The following is a 14,138-nucleotide window of genomic DNA, read 5'->3' as shown; positions in this document are numbered from 1 at the left end:
AAGAAGAAGACGAAGCATCAAGAGTCATGAGTGAGGAAGGAGAAAGATCGCGTTTTTTTATTATTTTTTGATTTTAGATAAGAAATAGTGATTAATTGAGAGGGATGGGGGACGTTAAGAAAGTGGGGAAGATAGAAATTGAAGGTAATGGGGAGAAAAAACAAAACACGATCGTACCGGAAGGCCTCAAGGGTAGGCCTCAAGCGTCCGGTATGACAAAGTCGACAAAATCTCACAAAATAGCACGATTTTTGAAACAAAACCGAACTTGGAACACACAGTAACATGTAAGTGAGAGAATAAACAGTTAAAACGGGACAGATAACGACTGGAAACTTAACTTTGAGTTCGTCAGCAGAGAGCCCTGAAGGAGACCTGTTGACATTCTAAACCCGGAACCGGAAGACAAGGGGAAAGATAAAAATAAAAGAAAATCCTCCTTTTATGCCGGCACCTTGCTGTGTGGTGTGTCCATAGATGACCATTAGGAGCCTCACAATTGTCGAGCCTTGAAGCCACTGTGTGGGAAATGCACAAAAATGGTGTGCAGTCACTCTCTGCGCTCACGTACATGAGGTGTGGCATGGACCATCTTCAATGCCAGGAACCATAAACCACCATACAGTTTCTTTTCACAATTGAGATTGCCACACCACTCCCTCTAAGTTCCAGGTCCACACACACCAAATGGTGCCGCCTTTCTCCTTGATATATAATACAAGGCGAATGCTGAGGCTCCTAGACAAGGCCAAGAGACACGCTGTTCTTCTTCTCTCAAAAACGCACAAACTTCACGACCCAGCTGAACAGTCAAGAGCTTGCATCTTGCTCCAGCACGCGAACAAATCACCACAAACGACGAGAATCGCACTGCTATTTCGTCATGCCAAGAGGGACCAGAGCATCATGCTTTGCTTCCAACCATCCTCTTATCTCCCTAGCTCCTTCTCCTTTTTTAACCGCACCCTGACCAATCATCAGCCTCGTGGGCATGGCCTGCTGATTATGTATCCTGCGGGGGGGGGGAGGAGCAGTGGTGGGATTTGATATGCCGGTTATGTTGCTGCTTTTACAACGTGTTTTTTATGGCCGACTTTGTCAATGCAAAAACGTAGGAAAAGGTCACGGGGTGATCAAATACTGGGAGAAACTAGCCTTAAACCCTACTGAGTTAACACAGCACCACCACCCCCCCCCTCCCCAATGTGGTGACACATAACAATCTTAAGCTCACAGTTTTCCAAACTCAATTTACGTCAAGATGTCTCGTCCACGGACCATGCTACACTATACAATTGGTTCACGAAAAATATAAGTGACCATGATATTCATTATTGTTGTGTGTCTGTCTGTCTGTCTGTCACGATAATAGCTCCGTGGGTTTTGATCCGATCCTGATGAAATTTTGGTGGGAGGTTTATATCATGATCTAGTTGTTTTCCTGAAAATGGGCGTGGTCCACCCATTATGGGCGGAGCCACACCCATAAAACATGTTTTTAGGGGGTAGCCGACTTCAATTTGCATCTTCTCCTCGGGGGTTTGTCGAATCTGACGGGTTTCAGGATTTGGTTAGCCCAATGGCACCGGCATAGCCCCACGGAGCTCGATTTTTCATTTTCGTGTCAAGGTCACAAGGTCACGAACTTATAAAATTGCGATTTTGACATTAAAAAAATTCTTCTCCGAGGGGTTTGTCCAATCTGGCAGGGGTTTCGGTATTTGGTTAGCCCAGTGGCACCTGCATAGCCCCACGGAGCTCAATTTTTCATTTTCATCGCAAGGTCAAGGTCACAAAGTCACGAACTTAGAAAATTGCGATTTTTTACATAAAAATCCATCTTCTCCGAGGGATTTGTTGAATCTGGCAGGGGTTTCGGTATTTGGTTAGCCCAATGGCAGCTGCATAGCCCCACGGAGCTCAATTTTCATTTTAGTGTCAAGGTCAAGGTCACAAGGTCATGAACTTAAATTTCGAATTTTGACATAAAAATCAGACGACCGCCCAAACTTTGAGAGCGAGGATGACAATATTTTTTATGCATAATCTTGAGGTCATTCCCCACCTAAAGTCTTGAAACCATTTTGCTCTATCTCAAACACCTTGCCCGTGGCGCCCCCTTCAAATTTGTTTTTACGCTGATTTCATCAAAGTATGGATAATCCGATGAGTGCGAAATGCCTATATGACGTTATATTGTTCCTGGAATGTTCCAGAGGAAGTTTTGCACCAAAGGTCATAATCCTTGACCTTTGACCTTTAAAGGTCACCAAGGTCAAATTTTCAAAGTTGTGGGAATCGAACCGGGTTTTCGACCTTCTTCGACGAACCAACTCCAATAAGCGAAAGCACGTAACCTGTTTCCTTATTTTAATGTCCACAGCATTGTTTTGTGACCTTTTAAAGGTTATGCAAAGGTAAATTTTGAAAGTTGTTGAACGAAACCGGGTTTTCGACATTTTGCAGCTAATAACCTGTCACTCGTACCACATCATGTTGATCATTTTTATAACTTGGTCAAACATTATCACATTGTCTCATCCTTGACTTCTGAAACAATCTACATCGTCAAATACCGCTCGTGAACCATCGTCGTCTTCAGACTTGTCCTACCTTTACAATGACATTCCTCCATTTACCCCACAAACATAATATATAGACATGAAATACGAGAACGAACGAACGAACGAACACACTGCAATCGTCTCACAACCTCTTCAGGGAGAGACTAAAAGATGTAATAAAACCAGAGTTTGAGCTATTCCATTTGAATATATCCCTATCAAATCCCCAGCTACTTCACCAATGGATTTTTTTTTTTTTTGCCTCCGACCTCCTAAACCTCGATTTCCCACTACAGCAGGATGACTTTGGAAAGGTTTTTCCATAATTTCCACAGGAGTGGTAAAATATACAACTTTAGAATGGAATGCTGATGTGGTGTTTCTGAAATCAAAAGGGCATCAAATTGATTATATGTCGTGGAAGAGGCAGTCTTCTATATAAAAGCAAATGAGAGGTTTGTTTGCTTGTGACCCTACTCCTCTGAGCTCCCAAGGTTAATTGCGACAAAACTTTATTGGATCACGACTTACCATGATGCACCTTGCTGGGGTTTTAAAGTCATTTTCTCACAATTTATAACTTGTGAACACACGAGCCACGACCTGTCACCATCTCAAGGGTAGGTCCATGTACACAATGCTTTATAAAAAGCCCAATTTTGGAGCGGTTTCAACCCGGATACCTATATAATTGGAGAGAGGGTGAGCTCCGATCGTCAAATATGGCATCAGATTTGAAAAAAAAAACAACGAGAAGAGTACTTGATAGAGGACATACCTCCGCCATGCAATGCCTGATCCAGGAGAACATATCGGGCCCAATACATTTTTGAAATATGATGCTGTATATTTCCCTTTATAAGTTATAAAGTGTAAGCCCTGCCTTTCCCCCCTCTTTACGTTCTTGAACCTTCCTGTTGCTATCTACCCACATATGGCATTTTTTCTTTGGTTCATGGCCAATCGGCGCAGCCCACGACCATGATTACGGGGTCAGCGCGAGGAGACGGGACGTGCCAGAAACATACCCAACTAGAAGGGCACTCGGTAGAGCGCATACCTCAACCACGTAATGCGTGAATCATGAGAACATATTGGGCCCAATGCATTTTTGAAATATCGTGCTATATATCGGTTTAGCCCTATCTCTCAATGGTGAAGAATCACTTTAAAAAATTGCCGTATCCGGATTCGGATCTTCATCAAAATCGATTGAGTTCGTCCTTGTCACACACCTAACCTGTCCACAAAATTTCATCCAAATCCGTCCACAACTTTTTGAGGTATCCTGTACAAAAACAAACAAACAAGAGAAAGATTTCGTGCAGAGCACGATACTTGCAGAATCCACCCCCCTCTCCAAAGGTTGCCATGGATACATCAAATTGTCCATTTCATTAAGATTAAAATTGACAATCTTAATGAAAGCCCAAGTCAATCGGGTGAAAATTGATTATTGTTCAGATTGAAATTGATTTTAGAAGTTTGACCTTGAGTTGATCTTTGACCTTTTAATCTCAAAAATAGTTGGTTTCCCAATTTAGTGACGCAATAGGCAAATCCTGTTCAAATTTCAAGTCAATTGAATGAAAAATTACGATTTTAGAAATCTGACCTCAAGATGACCTTTGATCTCAAAATTCAGAGGCTTCTCAGTTAAGACGACCTCCACAATTTGTTAAAGTTTTGTGAAGATCGATTTGAAATTGTGACCTGTAGGTGATTGACAAGCAGACAAACAAACAAAGAATAACAAAATCGACTGACCATTATAATTGAAAAATCTTCGATTTTGCAAGTAACAAACAAACAAACAGACAGACAGACTGGGGTGGGGGGGGGCGGGGTGTTGGGGTTCTTCCACCTTCGGTGGTGGAGGTAATTAGGACGTTACAATGATCGGTAAGATCAGCAAAGTAGTCATGTGACATCTCAAATGTGTTAATCACTAATCGTTCAAAAAACGAAAATAGTACAAACATCACTGCCCTGCATAAAAAAGGTGCAAAAACAGATCCCTGCAACTACAGACCAATCAGCCTTCTCTCAATCATCAACAAGGTTATGAATCCATCATCGCTTCAGACATTAAATCCTTCCTCTTCTCAAATGGCTTGATTTCTGATCATCAAGTTGGCTTCAGACCAGGTCACACTACCCTGGATATGCTGCTTCTGCTCTCCCAACAATGGATGGAGGTCCTCAATGCCAGACATGAGATCAGAGCCATATCCTGAGACATATCGCATGCTTTTGACACGATCTGGCACCCTGCCCTGCTCACCAAACTCTCTTCCTGTGGTGTCCAAAGCCATCTCCACTCATGGCTCGCAGACTTCCTCTCCTGTCGCAGTCACCGTGTGGCCCTAAACAGAGTTCTCTCAAGCCATCTCCACTCATGGCTCACAGACTTCCTCTCCTGTCGCAGTCACCGTGTGGCCCTAAACAGAGTTCTCTCATCCCCTCTTCCTGTCCAGACTGGAGTTCCTCAAGGTAGCGTTCTGGGCCCTGTTCTTTTTTCTGGTTTTCATCAATGATCTCTCCGACTCTGGAAAATCCTCTTTATCTCTTTGGTGATGACTCCACCCTTTGCCGTACCATCTGTCATTCCTCAGACTGGCAAGCAGCAGCTTCTTCGCTCTCTGCAGATCTGGGTAAAATCACAAACTGGTTAAACACGTGGTACGTGTCTTTCAATCGTGACAAATCTCACACTCTCACGGTGTCTCTCCGAAAGGACCGTTTAGAACCCCCTCCCCCCCAATCTGTATTTCTCAACAATCCGCCAGAATAAGTCCTTTCATTCAAGCTTCTGGGTCTCACTATCTGCCATGATCTTTCCTGGGAAAGCCACATTTCCAACCTCGCCTCAAAAGCCAGTTGCCGACTGGGAATCCTCCGTCATGCAAAGTCCTTCCTCAGCCCACCTGAGCTCCTGACCACGTACAAAGCTTTCATCCACAGCCTGATGGAGTACTGCTCTCCCCTCTGGACAAGTGCTCCTGCCTCTCAGCTTCATGCAGTGGAAACCAAGGCATTTTGGATCATTGGTATTGGGTCTCTCACCACAGGCAGGTCAGTGGTTTTTCTGTCTTCTACCGTCTCCTCTCCAGTCTCGCCCCCCTCCCCCCTGGCTCTGTCTGTGATATCCGATGTAATATCCCCCCCCCCATATTTCCGCAGGGTGCTCAAGGTCCCCCAACAACCCCCTTCTGGTAAAACTACCAAAATCACGAATCACTGCTTGCCTTCATTCTTTTATCCTACCTTTGGAATAAACTCACACTCTCTTCAATCCCATTCTTCCCTCCAGGCCTTCAAAACAGCCGTTCACCACCACCTCTTTTGGTCCCCCATCCAAAACCTCAATCTTTTCTACCCCCGTTAATCCACCCCAAACCCACCTCCTTCAAATTCCCTGCTTAACTTCCTGAAAGTCCCTGTAATGTCCATCTTGTATACCCCATGTTCCCCACCCCATCCCTCTCCCTTCCACAGATCTCCTAATGTCTCTGTTCCCCACTGTTTTGTCCTTCCCTCTCCCACCCCTCCTGTCTCATGCCCCCTTGCTGTGCGTTGTGTGTTTGCTCTCATACGAGCCTTGACAAGGTATACAAAAAAAACCACAACCTATACATCAATTCAAAGGTAATTATTGTGTTCATCTAACGACATAACTCTCAAGGGTGGAAAAAAAAGTTTGTTAAAAATAAATAAATAAATAAACGTTCCCATCTTATCTCACTTCTCCAAATATGCACTTCTCCAAACATTTTAAAACAAGCTATTTTGATCCATATACCGATGTGGTTATTTCGAGAGTGCATTCCGATTAATCAGACAACAAAACATGATTTTCACGATTTCATTTTATCAAGTTGTGATGATCCCGGGTGATCGGGACAATTGGTGCATTTTCAACTAAGGCCGTTATAAGATGTAGCGTTGCCCAGCAACGCTGGGTACCCTTGTTACTGCTTAATAGAGATGAAATACAAGGGTTTCCATAATCTCCAAACAACCCAACATGTATTGTCGCTGTTCAAAATGTTATCACAACAAGAAATTCACAATTGTCCAAACTTAAACAAGGCAGAACATGAAATGAAGGCTAACAGCTCACCTAACCCTAACCCAACAGCTCAAAGGGATGGCGGTTTTGAGACACATAAATTGGCGGGAGGAGAGTGGATGTCTGCCTAAACAAAGCGAGGCATATGTAATATCACGATTAATTACCCCACGCTTACAATAATACATTGACTATGGAGATAACTAAACTATAGTGAACAATGTTAACCCCTAGAAGTCATTTCCACAACAATATACAGTATAGATATGCATACAGGCTCTTTCACATACCTGATATTGAGAAGTCCCTTTTCAAAGAGCTTTTGTAGATTATATATTATGCATGCTTAAATGATAATTACACCTATTTTGAGTATCGAGGTTTGCAATTCAGAGAAATACATTTCTGCCTAATTACTGATGCTGAAACAACTGCTCTAACTTCTTGTGTAAACATATATGGAAAAAATGTTTGCACAAAATTCAGTTACAGGGTGGGGAATGGTGGTCTGGGGGAGGGGGGGGATTTCATTCATCCATTGGGACCAGACTCTGTACAGAACATCTGTGCTGTCGAAGCAGTCTCCTGGGCTATTGCGCGCAATCCTGGACGGGTCACTACTCCGACACAGGATACTTGAATGGCTCAATCATCCCAGCAAGCTGGTACTCATTTTGCCAACCACGGAAGGATGACAGGCTGAGTCAACCTCACCTGGTATTAATTCAACGGCCGAGCAGGATTTTAACTTGGGACCCTCGGATCCCAAGCCTACCACCCTAACCATTAAGCCAAGACCAGGCATAGGGGAACAATTACCATTGAATATTGTTGACAAATGTTAACTTCAAACATTTACTTTGAACAACAGTCAAGGAATCTCTCTGTATATCAGATGTGTCTGTGCAATGCACTTTTGCACTCATTTACCTATGTCATCGTTAGGGTTGTCTGGAGTTCCCACCCCAAGCAGAAGACGTGTCTTCAGATGCCCGAAATCTCATCCAGTGCTTGCTGAGTGACCGGCGACGACGACTTGGTCTCAATGGTCTCGAAGATTTCCGTAACCACCCATTTTTTCTCAATACTGACTGGGCGAACATTCAGGAGAGTGACGCACCCTTCATACCCGAAATCCAGAGCCCGACTGATACCTCCAACTTTGACATCAATGATGATCAGCTCACCGACGTGGTATCACATGTTCTGAAAATTATGTAGTTGCATACTGTTCTTAAAATGCTGTTTAAGGAAAAATATATAAATATAGATATATATTGGTCTAAATATCATGTGTGCTCTGCACCTTAACCTTATGGAATTGATTCATATTGTGTATACATATCTGCTATGAAGCACAAGTTGCATGAAGTTCTAAGAACATCCCAACCTGGGACGTTCTTAGAACTTCATGGGAGCAAAAACAGATCCTCTCAATTACAGACCATTGAGCTTTCTTCCAATTATCAGCAATGGAATTGCTTCTGATATCATCTTTGCTGTTTTAAAAGTCTCATCTCTGACCATCAGTTTGGATTCTATCCCAGTCACAAAACTCTGGACATGCAACTGCTCGTCTCTCAGCAATTATTGGAGGCCCTAATCTTAAACGAGAGGCGAGGACCATCTCCCTGGACAAATCTCCGGCATTCAATACAATTTGGCATCTGGCTTTGTTTGCCAAGCTCTCTGCCTGTGGCATAGGTCACCTTCATGTCTAGATTTCTGGCTTCAATGTGTTGCTATCAATGGAAACCTCTACGTGGATGTCCTCCTGCAGTTGGGTTACTTTTTCAAAGGAAGTTAGTGGCAGGATTTGCACTCTGGCCACTGTAAAACACTTCATTCTGCAAAACACACAAAAACACAAAGAAAACTGAAAACCCACTCCATGGGAGTAGTTCCTTGACTTTGCAAGAAGTCGTGGACTTGGGGTGGCTGGTTCATGGTTTCAGCGACCACAGGTTCATCACTGGACTTGGTATTCCAAAGCTGGTGGTGTGGCAAAGGAGATTGAGCATGTGCTCGTTGATGGTCGCTGGAGGATGATCCAGAACTGCAGGGGTCTACCAGAGTGCTCAGTTCCTCAATACCGACCACAGCCTTATTGTAACAACTCTGAAGTTGCAGCTTAAATCTGGGAGAATGGTACAATCCCAGCCTATGCTGGATGTTGGCAAGCTCAAGGATGAGAGAGTAGCTGAGGAGTTTGCGAACAGGCTGAGTGGAGATTTGGGGGGGTCTGAGTGTTTTGGGGAATCCTGAAGAGATGTGGAGTGCCGTCAAAACCACCATCCTTGATGTTATCGGTGGATGTCTTGGAACTCACCGTAGGGTGAAGAAGAATTTTTTCTCGAGGAGCACTGGACACCATTGATCAGAGTCACAGGGTCAGACTTAATGGCAGAGCTGAGCTGTTCTGGTATTTGAAACTTAAAACTGAACGTGCACTGAGGGAGGACAAGGAAGCCTATGTGAGAGGAATCTGTGAGGGGGTGGAGCATCACCTGTGGCCAATTCATTCTCGGCCTGCTTACAGGGCAATTTGCGCATTGCGTTTCTCCAAGCCCGTCCCTTGGTGTACTGGAGTTAGAGTGGATGGTGGTGGGATCTTGACATAGGAGTCCGAAGTGGAGGCCCGCTGGGCCAGTTACTTTGAGCGGCTGGACCAGGCTGACCCACCAGCTGTTGAGTTGGACGTCAGGGGTGTTACAACCACTGTTGCTGACCCTCCAATCAACTGTGATCCACCTTTTTCGAAACAGGCTGCGGTGAACCGGTTGAAATAGGGTAAAGCTTCTGGGATCTGTGGCATCCATGCTGAACTTCTCAAGGCTGGTGGAAATGCTGCACTCGTGTCTCCATGCAGTTTTTGTTCTGCTTGGAACACAGGCATTATCTCAACTGACTGGAAGAGGGGCCTTGTTGTCCCTCTCCGGAAAGGGTGATCGCCAGGACTGCAACAACTACTGAGGGGCGACGCTACTCTCAGTGCTGAGCAAGGTCTTTGCTCGGATAATTCTTGATAGGGTTCACCTCCATCTGCTTGAACACCAGTGCCAAGAGCAGTCAGGCTTTACACCAAAGAGGTCAATGATTGACCATATCCTTGCTCTTCGGGTACTCACCGAATGCAGATGAGGGTTTCGGCAGGAGCTGCTTGCAGCCTATGTTGATCTCTGCAAAGTGTTTGATTCAGTGAACCGGGATGCCCTCTGGAGGATTCTTGGTCTTCATGGGGTGCTACCAAAGTTGAACAATCTGATGACTGAAGTATACTCTGGTACTGAGAGTGCTGTGAGATGTGGTGATACCATCTCAGACTTATTTCCAGTTGTGACTGGAGTTCATCAGGGGTGTGTACTGACCCCCACACTTTTCAGCACTTGTATGGATTGGATTCTGAGGAGGGTGTCGGAGAGATGAAGTTGTGGTACATCATTTGGGAATGTCAAGTTCTCTGAGATAGATTTCGCAGATGATGCAGTATTCTTTGCGGAGACTGGATCTCCTTTTGGGGGCCCTTGAGGTGTTGAATGAGGAGTCGGAGCCACAAGGATCTCGGGTTTCCCGAGTCAAAACTAAGATCCAGGTTTTCCATGACATCTCGGATGATGCTATCCTGTCTGTACCTGTTTGTGGCGAGGATGTTGAGGTCACGGAGAGATTCACTTACCTTGGCAGTGATATTCATGTCTGCTATCTGTGAGCCAGAGGTCAACAGATGTCTGGGTCAGGCCTGGGGAGGCATGGATTCACTGCATCATGGGGTGTGGCGCTGCTGGTACCTGTGCGGGAGGACAAAAGTCCGAGTCTTCAGGTCCTTGTTGCTTCCAGTCTTGCTCTATGGATGTGAGACTTGGACTCTGACCAGGGATCTGAGATGGAGACTTAACTTCTTTGGTAACTCCTCCTCCTCCTTTGGTACCAGGTCTCTTTGGAGAATCCTTGCCATCGCTGGTCAGACTGTGTCCAACGAGCGGTTGCTGAGAGAATCAAATGAGATGTGTTACCTGCATAGTCTGTGAGTGTTAGCTGCGGCTGTATGGACATGTGGCTCATTTTCCTGACGCTGATCCTGCTCACCAGATTCTTTCAGTGAGGGAGCCTCATCAGTGGAGAAGGCTAATAGGCTGACCACATGCTTCGTAGTCGCAGCAGGTTGATCTGCATCTCAAGGAGATGGGGATGGGCCAGGCATCTGCCTGGAGGATGGCCAGACGAAGGCCTCTGGATTACCGGCAGAAAGTGGACGCAGTGACGCGCTGCTCTGGCGCATGCTCCCATACCTGACCTGACCTGACCACTCTCCTCTCTCTCCCTGTGGAGGCTGGAATTCCCCAAGGCAGTGTTTTCGGCTTCGTCTTGTTCCTCATTCACATAAATCTCTCCGATGATCTGAAGACCCTTCTCTTCTTCCCAGATGACTCCACATTGTGTCATACAATACCACATCAAACCAACTGAGGGGCAGAATGCAGCTGTCACTCTCCACTGATCTGGAAATGATTCGATGCTGTTCAAGTAAATGGAACATGTTCTTCAATCCTGGAAAATCTCACTGTCTCACCCTGTTGCTCCAGAAGGATCAATCAATCAAATCCACCTATTCCATAGTCAGCCACTGGAAGACATTTAGTCTCTTGCACTTGTAAGCCTCACCAGTAGTCATGGCTTCTCCTGGTCTGACCATATAGGAAAGCTGGCAAATTATAGCTGTTGGTATAGAAACCCAAAGGTGCAGGCCTTGCAACTTCGGCTCCTGTATATGTAATGTAAAGCTGAATGATGAGCTATCACATTTAAATATATTTTTTGCTGTTGCTATTAAAACACCAATCTTGAACTGCTGTGAAATAAATAGTTTTCCTAAAAGTACGTGCTTTTACAAGACTTGTGCGCGTTTCAGGAAACTTGTCCTCCTCCAAGCAACCCGGTGTTCACAGGATTGCACCTGCCATTTATTGGCTACACCTTCACTGCGCAAAGGTAACAGCAACGCGTCTTAACGTGAAATGACTGAGTGTTGGCCATACACGACTCGTTAATGCAACTTGAATAATTTCATGCACACTCACACTTATCCATGATGTCAAGTTCACATCACTGTCCAGATGGAGCAGCATCGTTCTATTCATGAAACGGTATTTAAGAGGGGGTTGGGGTGGGGATGTAGGGTCAAAAGGTTTCCCTCCACAACCATGCAGGAATGATCTACACAAAGAAAACCCTGAACAGATGTTAAGTTACAAAGTTCATAATTGTTCACAAAGTTCCAATGTGCATGTGGTATGGTTTGGGGTTGGGGAAGACTGGTGGAAGAATCAAACCAATGCCACACATGGTATGAGGTCTGAGCGGAAGGCAGTAAATTTTTTTCGTGTTTGCAGGAAAGAAAAAAAAAAGTTTCAAATACTTTGCTAAATTCGTGTCATCAACTCACCATCACTCATTGTTTATTTGATGCAACAATTAATTGTTATTTCAATACCACAAGTTCCCCATTCTGTGTAATTAGTTTTCCGCTCTGGATACTGAATACTGATACCCCCAGATTTCCCAACAAAGAACACTGTCATGCTGCAGTAAAGTGCATGTACTAAGGGGAAGAGTTGGCTTGGCAACTTGGCTGCCATTTTGAATCCTCTTTTCCATTAACTCATTGTACTGGTATGGGTTTTATATTAATCCAAAGGAAACATGCGAATGGAAAAATTCCAAAATGAGAGAATTAAAGGCAGAATCTGCTCCTCTCACTACATAATCATTCCTCATTTGGAGTATTCCAAAAATGACTTGATTGTCATGATCATTGAAAAAAAAAAAAAAACACATCATAATCATCATCAATAACAGACCAAATGTAGCATTGGAGCCATCATGGGGAATTTGGATGGGATGCGGGTTTGCGCTGCTCCTTTTTATTTATTTATATGGCTCGTGGAAGATCTATAACACTGGATCAGGACGCAACAGAACAGAAGGAACAGTAGAAGGGGGGGGGGCATCAACAGCAGGGTTGAAGGATAAAATAGAGGGAGACTTGGACAAACAGTGGGTGTGGGAAGGAATGAGGGGTAGGGGAGGATGCACAGGGTGGACAAGATGGAAACAGAAGCAAACTGGGAATTTGGAAGGAAATGGGCTTGGGTGGAGGAGGGGACAGTGTGAACAGGATTACATAAGATTGTGGTTTTGGAAAGGGGATGATCTCTACCGTCAAACCCATCTAGGTGTAGCCAAGTGCGCCGAACAAAATGTTTTTTACCATCATCTCTCGGTGGACACAGAAAGAGAACAAGAGAAAGTTAAAATGGAAAGAAACAAATTAAGAGTAAAAGACCCAAAACCTCACACAGCCCAAAACCCCAACTACAGAATATACAGGAGAGTTCGTGCATGCCCCACCTCGAAGCAAAGGCCCTCTATTTATGATGAACTTCCTGTTCTGCTCATCCGGCACTTTCGTGAAGCACTTCCATTTTGAGGGGATATAAATAAATAAATAAATAAATAAATAAATGAAAATACAAATGCAAACAAGTTTATTTATTCATATAAATAAATAAATAAATAAACTTGTTTGCATGGAAACCAACCAAACTTAAACAAGAGATTACGATGATGTCTGAAGACATTCTCACAGATCTAATCAATCTCTGAGCCAAACTACAACGACACTCAGTGGGGCGCATACCTCTGCCAGGCTGAACAGTTTACGTTCTGTATCCCACCGATAGGTCGGTTCTGCATCCAGAACTGAACCAAAATCTAATCGGCTTGCTTATGCTGCCTACCCAACTCATCCACCAAGTTTCATCCGAATCCTCCACAACTTTTTGAGATATCGTGCTATATATAGTTTTTGGCCCCATCGTTCAATGGTGAAGAATCACTTTAAAAATATTAAAAAAAAATAGATCCAGATCCAGATCTGGATCTTCACCAAAATCTACTCATTTCATCCTTGTCACACACCAAAACTGAATACCAAAATTTTGTCACAACTCCTCAACAACTTTTTGAGATATCGTGCTATATAATTGTTTTTGGCCCAATCTCTCAATGGTGAAGAATTACTTAAAAATAATTATTGTATCTTGATCCAGATCCAAATCTTCACCAAAATGGAATCAATTTGTTCTTGTCACACACCCAACCTGTCTACCAAGTTTTGTCCAAATCCATTCATAACTTTTGAGATATCCTGCTCACAGACAAGACAGGAGTGAAAACATAACCTCTGTTCCCCTTCGATGGTAGAGGTGATAACCCCTCTCTAATATGATGGAATATATCCTCTTAGCATGAACCACAAATCTTAGCATGAACCGAACAAATTTTTGCAAATCCAATGAGCTGAGATGAAAAAAAAAAACCATTAAAACCTATTATAATTGATGCATTACTAGAAGGAAAGGTATACAAGGCACCTGGGAAACAAATAATCAACTTCATGAAACACACTTGGAATAAAACCGTTCTGTCCAATTCTAACTAAC

General features: G+C 43.9%; 1 protein-coding gene across 5 annotated transcripts in view; it reads left to right on the top strand.

Annotated features, from left to right (window-relative positions):
- The window catches only part of LOC147019765 (serine/threonine-protein kinase MRCK alpha-like), a 61,263-nt gene that overhangs the window by 45,918 nt on the left and 1,207 nt on the right, over positions 1–14,138 (top strand). For 4 of the 5 annotated variants that reach the window (XM_085894456.1, XM_085894457.1, XM_085894454.1 and 1 more), the window contains 2 exons: positions 7,582–7,830; positions 11,546–11,625. In XM_085894456.1, coding sequence (XP_085750582.1) covers positions 7,582–7,830; positions 11,546–11,625 — 329 coding nt within the window. The remainder of the gene's footprint in view (positions 1–7,581; positions 7,831–11,545; positions 11,626–14,138) is intronic. The other variant, XM_085894458.1, reaches the window with a different exon arrangement.

The sequence above is a fragment of the Eptatretus burgeri genome, chromosome 9 (assembly GCF_056783735.1).
Source record: "Eptatretus burgeri isolate ZD-2024b chromosome 9, Ebu_testis_v1, whole genome shotgun sequence".
In the NCBI taxonomy this organism is placed as follows: Eukaryota; Metazoa; Chordata; class Myxini; order Myxiniformes; family Myxinidae; genus Eptatretus; species Eptatretus burgeri.
Note: the sequence above shows the minus strand (reverse complement) of the source record. Positions and strands in the feature narration are given on the sequence as shown.